Source organism: Mus caroli, chromosome X (assembly GCF_900094665.2).
Source record: "Mus caroli chromosome X, CAROLI_EIJ_v1.1, whole genome shotgun sequence".
Taxonomy (NCBI): Eukaryota; Metazoa; Chordata; class Mammalia; order Rodentia; family Muridae; genus Mus; species Mus caroli.
This window is the reverse complement of record NC_034589.1, coordinates 13,353,003-13,369,862: the sequence shown is the minus strand read 5'-3', so window position 1 is coordinate 13,369,862 and position 16,860 is coordinate 13,353,003. Positions and strand designations below refer to the sequence as shown.

The 16,860-nt window shown below is 40.1% G+C and overlaps 1 protein-coding gene across 1 annotated transcript in view; it reads left to right on the top strand.

The window, feature by feature from the left end:
* Window positions 1–16,860, top strand: part of Slc9a7 (solute carrier family 9 member A7) — a 185,840-nt gene that overhangs the window by 151,980 nt on the left and 17,000 nt on the right. The window contains exons 13-14 of the mRNA XM_029473507.1: window positions 2,001–2,060; window positions 9,766–9,829. Of these exons, the coding sequence (XP_029329367.1) occupies window positions 2,001–2,060; window positions 9,766–9,829 (124 nt within the window). The remainder of the gene's footprint in view (window positions 1–2,000; window positions 2,061–9,765; window positions 9,830–16,860) is intronic.

Genomic DNA, 16,860 nt, shown 5'->3' with positions numbered 1-16,860 from the left:
GGAGAGGTATTGCTGGATCCTCCGGTAGTACTATGTTCAATTTTCTGAGGAACTGCCAGACTGATTTCCAGAGTGGTTGTACAAGCTTGCAATCCCAACAAAAATGGAGGAGTGTTCCTCTTTCTCCACATCCTCGCCAGCATCTGCTGTCACCTGAATTTTTAATCTTAGCCATGGTTTAAGGCATATTCTCATTTTGACCATGTAATTAATTGAAAGTGTCACCTATGATGAGTCTTGATCTCTTGCATTTTTTAAGGGATACAATATAATGAGAATTTGAGCATTGTCTATCACAATGTTTCTCAGTTTTTTCAACTAACTGTAGGGAATGGTTGTGATGCCTTGATCAGGAATCTGCATGTGAACATTGGAGGTCCTGTTCTCCAGTTGGTTCTTGATCAATCAATAAAGATGCTAGTGGCCAATAAGCTAGATGGAATAGGCAGGACTTCCAGTTTTCCCACAGGCAGGCTAGCAGACACAGAAGAGGAGAAGAATTCACCATGCTTCAGAGGGAGAAGAAGCCACCAGCCATGTGAGATCTAGGGTGGAGTGGCCATTGGCCGCCTCCCTGACTGGGCCTGGAATAGCAGGTGGGAGGTTAGAAACATAACTAAGCTGAGGGCAGATTTAGAGTGTTGAGCTGGGAGTGAAAAGAAGTATGTGATAGTCCAGGAAGGCTTAGAAGAGCCTGGCCATTGAGCTAAACCATATAAAAATAAGCTAATGTTTGTATGTGTCTTTCATCCTCAGGTCTGAGGGAACCTTGGTGGGGCTGGTAGCACAGGCCATCTGGGACTTAAAGTGGGTAGCAAAAACTACATGCTACAACTAACTGCAGTGAAATTTTAGTACCACAGATCTGCTATATCTTCATGATTTATAATGCTTGGATGGCTTCAAATTTATCCAATGTGCATTTTAGGGATTTTTTTTGTGTGTGTTCCACAATAACCAGTTTTCATACCTACAGGGATGACATTACCCCATTGAGAGTACATAATTTAGCGCAGTGTTTTCAACTACGGGCAATTTCTCTACCTGGGAAACATCTGTGAAAATCTGGAAATATTTTAAGCCAAAAAAGAACTGTCTCTTTTTTTTTTGTTACAAAAAGGCCTATTTCCTGGGGGGAGATAGGGTAGTTGCTGTTGGCATCCTGTAAGTAGAAAGCAGTTATGTTAGTAAACATTCAACAGTGCACAAGAGAATGGTTCCCCAACAGAGAATAATTGCGGATTCAAATGTTCATAGTGGTGATTTTGAAAAACCTGTTGTAGCATGATGGTGAAGTTCAATGATGTCTCAATAATCTAGAAATCATTAAGGAAAATGAAAGGACACATCAAGCCAGAGGCCCCAAAGCAAAAAGAAGAGCCAGAGTTGGGTTCCTGGCCTTTAGTTTGAAGTTGTAAACAATGTTGTTTACCTATCTAAAAAAAAATGGCCATTTTTTGTCTTCTCAGTATTGTTGATTTTCAGTAATATAGTGAGTTTTGTTCTTACTGTTAATCAGCTATAAGGTATGCACATATTCTAAATATATGTTCATTGTTTAGTAACAATTTTCTGTTTTTTATGAACATATTTTGCTTTATGAAACAGATGAGCTCCAGAAATATTTGTAGATTAAATTATATAGTGTACACTTATTCATCTGACTTTATTGTATTATATTTTGAGAAGCTTAACATTATTATCAATTGTTCCTCATGACCTAGCTTCTTATGTTGTTGCTTTAACTTTAGCAACCTCTCTGCCTCTTGGGTTTTAGAGAATGGGGATAACCAAAGACAGTTATGCAGCTGCATGGTTGCCACCTAACTAATGTTTTCAAGACTTTGTGTTTCATCCTCAGTGCTGGAACAAAAAAGGGACTATGACCTTCTGGGGAAGGTGAGATAGCCTTTCTTCCTGGCATAGTCCAAGCGAGATGCCATAGATCTTGGTAGCTGTGTTGTCCCATCACATTCACATTTCCTTCTTCTGCTGCCCAGAGTTGGTGTGGAGGAGCTCTCTGAAGAGGACCAGAATGAGAACCGATGGCAGTATTTCAGGTGACACAGGGACTACTCAGAAAATAATCCACTCGTCTTTGCTTTTCTCTTTGGTCTAACTTGAATGATTTCTCCTTACGCTGTTTGCTTTTTCCTTCCAGAATGCACCAATTCTTACCCCATGGGCAATAGGAAAATAATTTTTAATAATTTTTCTGTTCTTCCTCCATGTTGATTTGTATATTAATGTTATTGAAGTGCCTTTTCTCCACATTTTGAACCATGTGTTTTCAACCCCACAGCCTGAATTAGTGTCTTATTTATTTATTTATTTATTTATTTATTTATTTTTACAACTGAATGAGCTTTGTGTTAAAGACAGCTCATTTTCAGAGCCACCTATACTTTCCCTAGAAAACCATGCTTCTGATCTAGTAAGTAAGGCTTGTACCTAATGCAGAGAAGTAGAATTTAATATTTCAGCCTCGACTAGAGCATACTATATGGTCTTAATTAAATGCTAGTGTTGTGATACATATATCTCCCTTCCCTTTTCCTTTGAGAAGGGGACGGTCCCCCTGGGTGTCACAGCCCCTTACCCCCACAGCTCATCAAGTTACTGCAGGACTAGGCTCATTCTGTCCCTCTGAGGCAAGACAAGGTTGTCCAGTTAGGGGAACTGGATTCATAGGCAGACAACAGGGTCAGGGACAGCTTCCAGTCCAGCTGTTGGAGGATCTGCATGAAAACCAAGCTGCACATCTGCCACATATGTGCATGAAGGAATAGGTCCAGCCCATGCTAGCTCTTTGGTAGGTGATTCAGTCTCTGGGAGCTCCTAAGAGTCCAGGTTAGTTGACTTTGTTGGTCTTCCTGTAGAGTCCTGTCCTGTTCGGGTCCCTTAATCCTTCCCCCAACTTGTCCACAAGACTCCTCAAGCTGCATCTAATGTTTGGCTGTGGGTCTCTGTATCTATTTCTATTGGCTTCTCATTGGAGCCTCTCAGAGGACAGTTATGCTAGGTTCCTGTCTTTACTGGCTGTGCCTCAGTGTTATATATTTTTAATTATGTATTTGTGTATCTATATTTTCTCACAATGGTTTAGATGACATGAACATTTTTTAAATACACAAAAGGGTGAATGAAGTTTTCATTAACACAGTTTGTTTCTTGGCCTACATCCAACTGTGTATGATACCATTGTGTTTAAAGGTGGTTATGTAGGAGCAAAATAAAAACCTCCAGTGTTCGTTCTTGCCTTTCTGGATCTCCAGGTGGTATGCTTTCTTCCTGGTCTGATCTGTAGATCCATTCATTACAAAATTGGCTTGAACTCAGAACTTGTGCAAATACTCTGCTCACTAAAGACAGGGTGAAGAATCCAATATCTATAAGTGGGGTATGGGTCTTATAATATAGCCCAGATATATTCTGTAATGGCATGCATAAAATTCATGGAAGTGTTGAAATATCTCATTGGATTCATACTTATTACTGTTACAATGTGCATATATGAATGTTTGTGCATGTGTGTGCATACATTCACACAGACATACACACTTACTAGTAGAGTTACTAGTAGACTCTTTCTATCGAAGTGTCCTGCCTTCAAGGAAGAATTCTGGGGGGGGGGCAGTATTACTTGGGACACAAGATAATTCAGATTATAATCTGATGCTCAAGATTTATATGAAGAGCCATGTCTCATATTCTTCAAATTAGCCAGAACTTTGATTATTCATGTTTTAAAATTACTGGTTTCTAGAAATTTGTATCACTGGTAAAATGCACGCTTAATGTGCTTGAGGCCCTGAATTGAATATACAGAACTTCCTAAAAAGTATTGGTTAAGATAGAATTTTTCTGAGATTTTATGGCATTTTATTCATTAACTACAGTAGACAAGTTATTGTTCTAGAATGAAAGTTATTAACTTTGGGGTATTTATTACAAAGAAAACACATCCATTTGACTTCTTCCTGCTATTATTTGGCATAGAATTTCCACATTTGTCTCATTTTTAATGGCCCAAGGATAATTCAGTTCATTCTGGAGGAAAAGACTACTTGGTCAGTTGCAGTGTGGGCGCTCCCCCTAAATGTATCTGAATACTGAAATGTAATATAATAAAGCTCCAGGGTTTCTGTAACATCCCAGATGTAACAAGTCAGAAGATGAATACATTTTAAACAGTTGCCAAAACCAGCAATTTGAAAAAGCTAAGTCTTATGGAGCTCTGAATCTGCAATCACATGCCCGTGTTTGTTCTTTCTTGCTGTTTAGCACCATTGCAAGTGTCCTGGTCCGTTGCTTTACTCTTATTCACAGAGACCAGTTTGGTTATGGGCTCTGCCCCAAGGGTGGAGGCCTTTTTAGGAATCCCAGCATGCTGTGTGTCATTCTTGAGCACTGGTCCAAGGGCCCTTCCAAATGCCAGAAAAGTCATTATTAAATCACTCTAAAATAAACAGCCTCAAATGGAGGGAAATACAGAATAACCCTTGTGTCATGGCCCCCATCTGTCTTGTAGGAGTAATTTATAAAACCATGGTAAGCTGAAGAGCAGGTATTTATTTCCCTTCTTGAATTTTACTGCCTTAGTACCTTATATTAGCAGTTGGCACCTCCATAACACCCCATGAGTCAGACTGGGAGAAGCCAGGCAGTGCACAGTCAGACTCTATGCATCTTAGACATGTGGTAGATAGTGAGAGGCTCCAGTGAAGACTGGACCTTCCACACAGAAGACTGATATAGGTAAGGAAATCAGATATTGAGTAGGAATGTCTCTAGAGCTTCTGTCACCATGGAGTGGCACAACTGGATCTAAATATAGCTGCATTGCTTAGCACTTCATTAACTGTCTGAGTCAACTCAAGACTTTCTCTGTGCCCATTACTTTTAGGAAAAAACAGTTTCAGCAAAAATATTTCTGAAATTATCAAAAAGAAAATATTTGTCCATTGCCTGTGCTTACCAATTCTAGTACCCCATGTCATGAATCTTTACAATTTGTACTTTTCAGACCCTGAGATAAAATGAATTTATAAATTATCAGTATTAATCAATTAATTACAGATAGAAAAATAGGCTGATATGCTTTTGAAACATCTGTACCAAAGGTATAATTAAATATCCTTAACTGTGATTTAAGTTTTTCTCCCAAAAGGAAAGACTGGAGCTGTGACTACCCTGGTATTAACTTGCACTCAGCAGTTCACTGGAATTTGCCACTTTTTTATTCCAGTAAGAGTCAGGTGTCCTGAGTCTACTCCTAAATGCTCCTGGAGTTCAATCTCCTGTGTAATTGCACCTAAGAAAAGTAACATGAATTTTACACACACAGGATCCAACAATTTTTATTTTGCTTATTGCCATGACTGTTTACTCTTTTGCCACAATTCACTCCCTTTTCATGGTCTCTTATAACATTGGTTTTTAAGTATTCGGGATAGTTATTATCCCAGCATTATAAAACATTAACAAAATGTCTTATAATTGGGATTTTCTGAGGTTTCATTATGACCAGAGGCAAACAATCATTTTGTCAAAAATGCTGTAAAGTATTATTGTATGTTTCTTGTTGCATCCTTTTAGGTGGTACATGTCGTTAAGCTGTCTATTTATTAGTGACATTCCATTTAGTCACTTAGCTATCATTCAATACTGACCGCAGGTAATGAAAAAGTTATCAGAAGAGTGATCTTTGGCCACCATATATAAATGGCAATATGAATTGCTGATGAGCCAGCAATGAAGTCTTTCACTACTGGTTACACTGGGAACAGAACACGAAGATTTTCTAATTCTCCCACTTCTTTCATTTTTCTAAGAAAATGAGTGATCTCCATAAAGCACTATAGAGAGTTTGGGAAGTTATTTTACATACTGATAAAGGAAGCAGTCTCTTTAGTGTCTAGGTATTAAGTTCAAGAGAGTTTTTCTTATTGTGTGGATTGAAGTTGTGTTCCTACAGAACCCTAACAGGGAACTAACTGGGTGTTAGCATGGACAAAACAAAGAGTTATCAAAAAGAACAAAAAAACGTTGACAATATGAAAACCTGGCTGAAGTCAGGGTTGATTTAAAAATCTATACTTTCATTGTCCATATATGGTTATTTAAATTTTTAATTAGCTAAAAACTAAGGTGTAAAATGCAATTTCTCACTCACTACATCCCAAGTGCTCAGAGGCCACATGTGGCCAGTAGGTGCTATAATTGGACACTTCAGATAAAGAACACTGTAGAAAGTTCTACCATGTAGACCTAGACTTTCAGGTTTCCCCATAACAAATTGTGAACATCATGAGCTTGTGGTCAAGTTAAGATGGTTCTAATTTCTAGAGTTTACCATAAAATTTTTCGAATGTAGTATTTTAGGCTCTGTTTGGAATTCTGGCCCAGCCATATGGACCTAATGCGAATGATGAGTCCCATTGGTATTTCTGTGATTTGAGTTATAATAGATCAATCTTAGGTATTATCAGTAGTTCTTTTAAAACCAAATCAATTTAAAGTTTTGCTAGAACTCAGGTGGCAGAGGCAGGGGGGTCACCACAAGTTCAGAGCATGGTTTACACAGTAAATTCCAGGCCAGTCAAGGCTACATAGGCTACTCTGTGTCCACAAACCAAAATGATTTTGTCAAATATGTTTTCTTCTTGTAGTAAAGATTCCAGGACTAGAGCTTATTTTCCTTTGGCATCTCATTACATTTAATTTTATTTTCCGTGTAATGGTCCAGTGGGTCTCCTATTTCATCTGGGCTGATATAAAGTTAGTTTATATGCACTGATGCAGAAGTCATCTAAGAAGCAAACTTCTTTGACAATCCTCAGAGCAGAGAGGAGGAATTTTTTTTTTATCACTTCCCTCAAAGGTCTATCGTTTTCTTTTTCTTTTCTTTTTTTTTTTTAGAATTAATTTTTTATTAGGTATTTACCTCATTTACATTTCCAATGCTATCCAAAAAGTCCCCAGTACACTCCCCCCCCACTCTCCTACCCACCCACTCCCACTTTTTGGCCCTGGCATTCCCCTGTATTGGGGCATATAAAGTTTGCAAGTCCAATGGGCCTCTCTTTCCAGTGATGGCCGATTAGGCCATCTTTTGATACATATGCAGCTAGAGTCAAGAGCTCAGGGGTACTGGTTAGTTCATAATGTTGTTCCAGCTATAGGGTTGCATATCCCTTTAACTCCTTGGATACTTTCTCTAGCTTCTCCATTGGGAGCCCTGTGATCCATCCAATAGCTGACTGTGAGCATCCACTTCTGTGTTTGCTAGGCCCCAGCATAATCTCACAAGAGAGAGCTATATCTGGGTCCTTTCAGCAAAATCTTAATGGCAGATCTGAAATATCATATTTTTGGTTACGCCATGCCATTTAGCAGCCTTTCTATGGCTTAGTTGAGGGCAACCCTGTGACCTTACCATTCTGAGAGATCCTGCTCCTCTGTGTCTGCACCCAGTAGCTCACTTTCAGTATATTTGTCTGGTACAAAGTAGTTTTGTGCTGCTTCATAAGGTCTAATAGTAAATTCCTCTCTGTTGGCCTTATAGATGCCACCATGGATACTTTATAGAGCACCATGTAGAGGGTGTTTTAGTATGGATTGCATATTAAGGGGATCTAAAAACAGGTGAGAGTTGAAGAAGAGTACTAAATGCAATTTTGCCTCTAGCCATTTTCATACATTAAATTCTTTGTGTGCTCTAAGGTGACTCTTTGAGAGGCCTTTCAACTCCTGAAGTAGATGTTCATGCATCTTTTGTTCTATGAAGTCTCTTTTCTTTAGAAAGATCCCAGGTGTTATTGGTAGTGGAGAGGAAGAAGAAGAAAAATAAGTTTACATTTGCTGCTTTGTATGTCCAGTACAGTTTCTGCTTGCTGGACTAAGACATCCTTGTACTGGATTGCAAAGCTTCCCTCTTCAAGCTTCTAATGGCCTGAGCTGATAAAAGCTTGACGCTCTGCTACATTTTATGATGCTGTTCATATATTAAGATATTGGGAGATTGAAAGGAGAACAGAATTTTCCTGGTGCCTATTTTCTCTTTCACTGTTCCATGTTATCTATGTTATTTTTGTCACAATTTTCTATCTCAGAAGTGGAATATATGAATATAAACAATAAACATGCATGCAGCCATAAGTAGCATGTGGCAACTGTTCTAGTGCATCTCAGGAATTTATTGTAAGTGAAATTTTGCTATTCAGTTGCTTTCAAAGATGGCCTAGTCGGACATCAGTGGAAAGAGAGGCCCATCGGTCGTGCAAACTTTATCTGCCTCAGTACAGGGGAACGTCAGGGCCAAGAAGTGGGAGTGGGTGGGTGGGGTACTTTTGGGATAGCATTGGAAATGTAAATGAAATAAATACCTAATTTAAAAAATTCGGGGGGGGGCATAGGGGATGTTTGAGCTAGCATTGGAAATGTAATTGAGGAAAATACGTAATAAAAAGAAAGAAAAAAATTCTCTCAAATATATGAATTCTCTGTTCATCTTTGATAGGGAGGGTGTGAGAACTAAAAGTATATGAGTATATGAGAACTAAAAGTATACCAAGGCTCTAGTAAATGATACTGCAGGCAAGGTAGGCTTTAGTGAGGATCACTATGAGTGAGGTAGAGTCTATGGTGGTGGCATTTTGCAGTGGGAGGGAGTTATAGGGAATTAGGGATGAAACTTGCCAAGAGGAAATATCAGAGGTAAGGAGGTATTTTTCTTAAAGGCAGGTCATAGAGATCAGATATCACTTGGGAGATGGCACGGGGGTCAGTTATCAAAGGTTCTGGATAAACCAGTTTAAGAAGATTCTTGATAAAACTTGATGATGTAAAGGGAAGACACTCAAAAGTTAGGTTGTAGTTGGGAAGCTGATTCAAAGATGATTCAAGTTTGGTAAAGGAGAAACTTCATCATTATGCATGCTAATGAAGTCAGGAGAAGGGAGGCTAGAGAGATGGCTATAAGTGAAGTGTTTGCTGTGTAAGCATGAGGACCTGAGTTTAATCTTCAGAACCTATGTCAAAAGTTGGATATGGTAGTGCATGTTTATAATCCCAAAACTAGGGAGATGTTCAGATCTCTTGGGCTTGTTGGCCAGCCAGAATAACCTAATTGGTAATTTCCAGGCCAAATGAAAGTCTCAGTCTTGAAGAACAAGGAGGATGGCTTCTGAAGAATGATACCTGTTTGCCCTCTGGCCTACACACACACACACACACACACACACACACACACACACAAGAAGTCAGAAGAAATGTGTTGATGTCACTGCTTCATTTGTACCATGAAATAAGATGTGGGATAGAGAAGTGGGAAGATGGCAGTAAAGAGGCTATAGTAAATGGTAATGGTAGCTCTTTTGGTGGACATGCAGGTGTTTACTACAGATCCTTCCCATGTTTCTTTGTATACCCATCTAATTTCTCAACAAAATATTGTGGGCATCAAATCAGTTCAGGGCAGAAGTGAGGAAGCAACCGGGCAGAAGAGACCCATGGTTTAGTAGCGGGGATTGCTTGGTATAGGAAGGCAGATGGAAAGCTGCCAGCATGTTTCCCAGACACCTCTCTGAGGGCATGAGTACTTTTAACACTAGACTCTGCAATCTTCTGTGGTGTGGATCTGATTTCTGCATGATGGGCTTTCTCTCCTTGAAGCTAACCACTCCTGCTTTGGGAAGATATTTGCAGCCATGGGCCAAGCTAATGTTTTCTGTTTTTTTTTCTCCTTGTCTCTGTGACATTTAGAGTTGGTGTTGACCCAGATCAAGACCCACCACCTAACAATGACAGCTTTCAAGTCTTACAAGGGGTAAGTCACAAAGTGCTGCTTTCTGGGAAAGGAACTTGAAAATTGATTTGAAAATTGCTAAAATTGATCATTTTCTCCAAGCCTTGTATCTGGATTCCCTCATTACTATCTTGACAACAACCTTTTGGGCTGCTTCTGTAAACTCTGGTTTATAGATTAAGTGAGTCACCTAAGGTGAAATAATGAGGAAGTAATGCATTTTGTAAGTAAACAGGCTACCAGGTGAGGAGAGATTCTAGTCAAAACGTCTGCATTCTCAACGATTCACATTGCCTCTCCCCCTGCACTTGAGAACCTGCAAAACAACAACAACAACAACAACAACAAAAACTGAAATGAGTTGGCTTGATTGGTTTCATGCAGCATTGTTCACTGTATGTATCTTAAGACCTGTAGGCTGCAATGTTAACAGCAACAAAAGATACCGGTCAACTTTTGCCTTCAGTGTGGCCCCAGGAGCCTCCATCAAGTCTTGGGACCTCAACTTAGGTGCATCCAGGTGCTTGACATCTACTATAGGAAAGAACTTGAGGCTTGCTCAAAGCAAAGTTAGCAGGTTTGTTGATTGAGTGGAAAACAGAATGCACTAGAAGGGAGTCAAATGTGAATGGTAGAAGAGACATACACCCAAGTGTCTCAGCAATGCTACATGTGTGATTTGGAGGGGGTGTTTAGCTGCTTGATCTGCAATACAGATTAGCTACTGGGAACAGTATATACTGGGATACTAGTTTTCTCAAGAATTCTGTCCTTGAACTAGAAACTGCTTTGTAAATCTCACTGGCTTGAAGCTGGAGAAAGGAGTGTGAGTAAAGAGAAAATAGTTCCCAAGGAATCTTTATACATACAGGCCACAAAGGGATTAGACATAAGGCAACAGAAATTATCTAGTTTTGACAATCAGATGTGTGATATTTCTCAGGTGGCTGGACAATTGTGTGGAAATTGCTGGGTGCCAACAAGTGAGAGGTGGAAAGCAGAACTGGAGAATTAAAAGGTCTCTTTTCCCTCTCACATCCCCTCTGCTCACTATTTAGCTTCTTGCCACAATAACACCTACAGTTAGGCTTAGTGATAAGCTTGCTGTTACTTAACCATGGAAATTTCGAGAAGCAGTTTTCTTAAGTGTTGGTTCTGATGTTTCATACTTGCAGTGAGGTTAAAGCAGCCTTTTCTCCAGGTAGGATAAGTGACCTGACACCCTGGACAGGTAGGTCAGTTCTGGGTTGCTGGCAGTCCAAGATGACCATGATGTGGATGGCAGTGATTTCTGCTACTTTGCTTGCCTGCTTGCCTAGAACTGGGTGTGTGCCACAGCTTCCCTTGACCTCTTCCCAAGTTTCACATGAAGTCATGGAGATATTCTGCTGGCCTTTTGAAAGCGTTCAAGATTACTGTTAGGATGGAAACAGTAGGCCGACTCCTAGTGTGGTTTCCCAAGAGCCCCTCTACTACTCAATCTTCACACAGAAACAGGTTTCCACACATCATCCTCACTTGGCCTTCTTGGTCCAGGGAATGAATAACAGCATGCCTGGAGTGTTCCAATGATCTAGAGCAACCAAAGCAATTAGTGGACTTCTCATTTGTTGATGAAACCCACTTCTTGTGGGTTCTTGTGGTTTCCCTGCTTGGTAGTGTCATGAAACTCGAATTAAAGGTGGGGGAAATCCAGAGACTTGTCTTCTTCTAAAAAGGGCAGTTCTCTTGACCTTGTTTTCTAAATAGTTGTTTATGGGTAAAGATACAGGAAGGAAAGCATTTTCTACAATTAAAACAGTTTTCCTTACTGCTTCTAGAAGCTCAAGCTGTAAACCATATCATAGCTACAAGCTAGGAGCAGTTAGCTGAGACTTGGCTCTGTGAGAAAAGCTTATGAGTATTGTGGGCAGACTCCTACTTCGTGTTTCTGGCAAGTTGGATTCATTTGAACAAAACAAGACCTGAAAACACAGTTGGTTTGTTTCTTTAGAGGTCTTGGCAATTTTGCAACTAAAACAAAAACAAGCTCAGCTGGAAGCAAGCTGCCTGGGCCCAGGATTAGTACTTCTCATCCTGTTAGAGAGGGGCTTTCATGCCAGACCAGACACAGCTGGGATTTCTGTTTGCCAGACATGCTGACACACATTCTCTTCCTTCCTCAAGTTTTCCAGAAGATCACTCATTGGTAAGGCCCCTCTGGATAATTCCGGGCATGACTGCTGCCTATGTCACATCAGTACAGAAATGGATGTGCTAATGGAGTGTGGAGGAAAGGAAAAGTGTGTGTATGTGTGTGTGTATACACCTGTGTTTGTGCAGAGATAGTGAGAACCATTGAAAATCAACTGTTTAGAGTTGTATTCATTGAGAACTTTGTGAGCAAGTTGGATTCATTTGTCCCTGGAACCTCCCATTGGCTGAAACCTGATACTTTAGCCACCCAAAATTTTAACTTCAAACACTTGCTGAAGTCCTTCAGCATTACTACTCTATTACTATTCTTCACCTCCAGTTTTTCATTCCTTCTTTTCTTTTCTTTTCTTTTTCTTTTTAGACACAGTCTCTTTACATAGCCCTTGCTGTCCTGGAACTCACTGTGTAGACCAGGCTGGCTTCAAACTGAGGCCATCTGCCACTGCCTTCTGGTGCAGGGATTATAGACCTGGGACTCATTTTCTTTTTTTCTTAAATATGCCTTCTTTGGTCCCTTGATTTCCCTTTTATGCTAGTTTGTTTGTTTTTCTAGAAGCATTGTAGTGATTTGAATTTATTCAGCCACTTGAAGGATGTTTATTGAATGCATATTAAGTTGTCAGAACTTTCAGGCTCTAGGAATACACATAGAAAAGAAAGATGTTTTTTGTCCTGCATGACTGGACTTGACTGGATAATGAGTCAGGGCCATGCCATGAACCATGGTTGAGGACCTCATTTGCTCTTCCTGGTTTGTAACTTCCTGGTTATCATACTGAGTGCTTAGTTGGCTTGAGTTCTTGACAAAAGAAAGGCCCAAATCTAATGACTTGATTTGCTCTTCTGCTCTCTCATAGCCTATGGGGGCTGTTATAACAAGGTACCTCAAAGTTCATGCCTTGAAATGGTACCATTTTGTTGGCTGGAAGTTCAATACATTAGAAATATGGTGGACTCAGCTGGATTCTTGGATACAGAGCCAGAGTCAAAGTGTGGTAGTTCTGGGCCTTGGCTGAGAAACCATTTGCAAGCTCATTCAAGTTGTCACTGGTATTTACTCCACTGCTCATGGGATATTGTCTGATAGTGGGATAGGATGACACCTCTGGAGGGCTTCCAGTTCCAGTTTTGTGCTACAGAACAAAGAATTGAGCAGAGATATACTGTTGTAGGAGAGATAGTTTATTAATAGAAGAGAGAAGAAGTGGGCCAGAGCAAAGAGAATGTTTAGTAACTCATATGATCCTGCTATACATAGTTGGGTTGTTTTTGTGACCTTAAGGGCACATTTACATAGTGTGAGCTTTTTGGTTCATTTGGATAGTGCAGGCTTTTCCACACATGGTCAGAACATCCAGTTCTACTTATAACTTCATGTATCAGTAAAATTTAAATCTCTGTACTTATTTGAGTATTATAAGGAGCTATGGGTTACCTGGAGTGCCAACTTGCACCAGCTATTTTAATAAGTTCTGTGCTGAGAGTTTCTGCCCTTCCACTTTGTAAGCTTTGTTTTTTTTCCCATATAGTAATTTTGTAAGGTCTTTCACATCCACCTTCTCTGCCCTTTTCTCCTGCCTCAATTCTCCTCTGAGAGCTGTGGACCCTGGAGTTTTAGAGGGTTGGATTTGAAGGATGGTGCTGCATCTTCTATAACTATTTCTATGCTGTTGACTAGGAAGGACTGTGAACTCTCTCCCTCTTCTACTTACCTGTCAGAGAAGATCCCGTGTCATAGAGATTGCTTGAAATCCCTGCAGCACAGGACTTTAGCCTGGAACTGCTATATCCTGTTGACTGTGAACTAGCATTTCTTTTGCAACTTAGGTAACCCCTCTCAGGGGGTGAGGGGTTGTTGTTGTCATGTCTAGGGTCAATGGTCTTGGAAGGCAGTTGTTGTCATCAATTTAATTTTAGAGTTTAGGAATGATACCCCTCAAGCTGTCAAAAAATAAGTCAACATACTGAGAGCTACATATTGAGAATGTGACAAAACACAAAAGAGCAATTACAAGAAGAATCCAATAGTAAAATAAATTTAAAATGCAAAGTTGTTATCATTTAGTATATACCATGCCAAAATGCTAAAAGAAAACCATTGATGAAATTCAAAACATAAAGTAAGGTTACAACTACTGGTTATATAAATAAGACTATTTTTGCATTTAAGAAGCAATGGTGCTTCATGACAAGCTTGAAGATCTGAGTTCAATCCCTGCTTGTTACCAGAATTCTGAAGCATCCCATTGGAGTTATCAGAGATAGCATGGAAATCAGCTCTCATTTTAGTATTCTTAGTTTAAGAGTTTAAGACTCAAACAGAAGCTCAAAGGCAATTTATTAGATCTTAAAAGAAAAACTTCTAAGGCTAGAGAGGTGGCTGAGCATTTAGAAACATTGGCTGCTCTTCCAGAGGACCTGGGTTCAGTTCCCAGCGTTCATATTGTGGCTTATAACCACCCAAACTCTAGTTTTAGGAGATCCTACAGCCCTGTTCTGACCTCTTTGGGCATCAGGCACACACATGCTACACAAATATATATGCAGGCAAGCATTCATTTACATAAAATAAATAAATTTAAAAACAAACAAACAAAAAAACTTCCAAGGCAGGGAAATTGTAAATCCCAGCAGTTGCCCAGAAAAGGAGTATGGAGGAAGGAAAGACAAATGTCCTCCTACCACTTGAGTTACTAACATAGAGGTCTGCCACATGTCACTCAGGGAAGGAGATTTTAGAGAAAAATCAAGGCAACCCAAAGTACCAGAAAAGACATACTTAGGTTCTGGTCAGCATGCAAAAGAAAAGAGACAGTAGATGTGGGGAGAGGAAATTGAGGTAACCTTAACTTTCGGAAGACCTCAACTAGCCTGTTGGATAACCCAGTAGGGTTTTCTTCTTCCCTTGAGTAACTGCTCTGATTTTATTATAAGTAACAGTTTTTCTTCTACTACTTTTTTCTTTTTCTTAGTTTTTTTATTTGCTTTTGTTTTGTTTTGGTTTTTTGAGACAGGGTTTCTCTGTGTTTCCCTGGCTGTCCTGGAACTCTCTCTGTAGACCTGGCTGGCCTCGAACTCAGAAATTCGCCTGCCTCTGCCTACCAAGTGCTGGGATTAATGGCGGGCACCACCACACCCGGCTCAAGTAACAGGTGTCTTAATACATTTTTTTATTGATGCAAGAAGATTATTGTCCTGTTGCATCTTTAGCTCCATAGAATGGTTGTGAGCTGAGCTATTTGGATCCTGATCTGGGAGGGTATGTGTTCTGAATAGGATTATGAGCTTCTGTTTGTATATCTTTTAGTTTCCTCCCTCCCTGAGCTTCTGTTTCCCCTTATGGATCTAAGCAGAATCAAGTTTAGATCCTTTTATCCAAATCTCCCATCAGTAAGTTTATATTGGGCTATAGACAGTGTTATAGGAATATGGTCACCTCTTTTTCTTTAAGTTATCAGGATCAAACAAACTTACTCCAATTTTGACAGTGTATTGTAGTAAGGGAACTTAAGGGAAACACAAGAAATGGAGGGTATAAGTTTAATTTTTTTTCAAAACGTGTTTTTAATGATAGTTCTTAAACGCTTTAACTTCCCTTGTTACCCACCACCCACCAGAGGTAATGGGAATGAAAGGATCTGGGGTGTGGTGTGGTGGGGAAGTGGACCTGTTTAGAAATGTTTCCTTGGAGCAACTCCCATCTGTGTTGTCTGGAAATCGGCAGTTCAGTTCACAGATCAGCAGAGGCAGCTTGATCCACTTACAAACACTTCATGGAAGTACCAGCAGTCCAGTTTAGTAACAGCAGTGACACAACTAGCAGAGACAGCGAGGCTTTAGCCTCAGCACAAGTCAGAGGGGGACCAGGAGGAATGCCAGAAGTTCTTGGCTGTGCCTCTCTCAGGGAAGAGAAGATCAGTGAAGATGAGAGACCAACAACATTGCACAGCTAGCTCTATAAGTAAGCCTAGCTCAGCCTTAGTCACTGTCCATTGAGTCCTTTTTATACTCCCTCCAAACATCCTCCACAGGTCTTGCCTCACCATATGTATTGCCTTAGCACATGAATCTGTCTCAGCTAACATCCCTCTGTCAATCAGCCCAAGTTTGAGGAAGCAGCAAGAAACTGTAGCACACCACCAGAAGTTTTTTGGTGCATTTTTCTCATGTAGTCCTAACAAATGGAGCTCAACTATATAATGTAAGGCAGACCAATACATGTGTGTAGGAAGCAAAGAATCCTTTATCATGTGTCCTTTTATGTGCTTGCTTTAGCAGAACATCCTTTCTCCTGTGTCTGCTTTAGCAAAAACGCTCCTTTATGAATCTGCCATAGCCTTTCACCTGTGTCTATTTCAGGAAAACACTCCTTCATGTGTTTGCCCCAACAACACACCATCCAGCACAACTGACATTCCAAAGAACCCTTAAGTTTCCACTTCAGGATTTCTCATGTCTGGAAAGGTAACCCTTTGTGTCAGGTGCAAAGTCCTCAAGACCTGATGAGTTAGTCCATCTTCCTATTCCATCTACTACCTAATGAACTGAGCATAGCTTGTCAGAGTTAGAAACACTAGTTTGAGCCTATAACCCTTCTAGGTTTACTCATACTTGGCTAGAGTTTGAATAAGTCACTAGTGCCACTCCAGGGACCATGTCTCCCAATAACTTTCCAATGACTTGGAGACAAGCCCTTACTATGTGTCTTAGTCAGGGTTTCTATTTCTGCACAAACATCATGACCAAGAAGCAAGTTGAGGAGGAAAGGGTTTATTCGGCTTACACTTCCATGCTGCTGTTCATCACCAAAGGAAGTCAGGACTGGAACTCAGACAGGTCAGGGAGCAGGAGCTGAT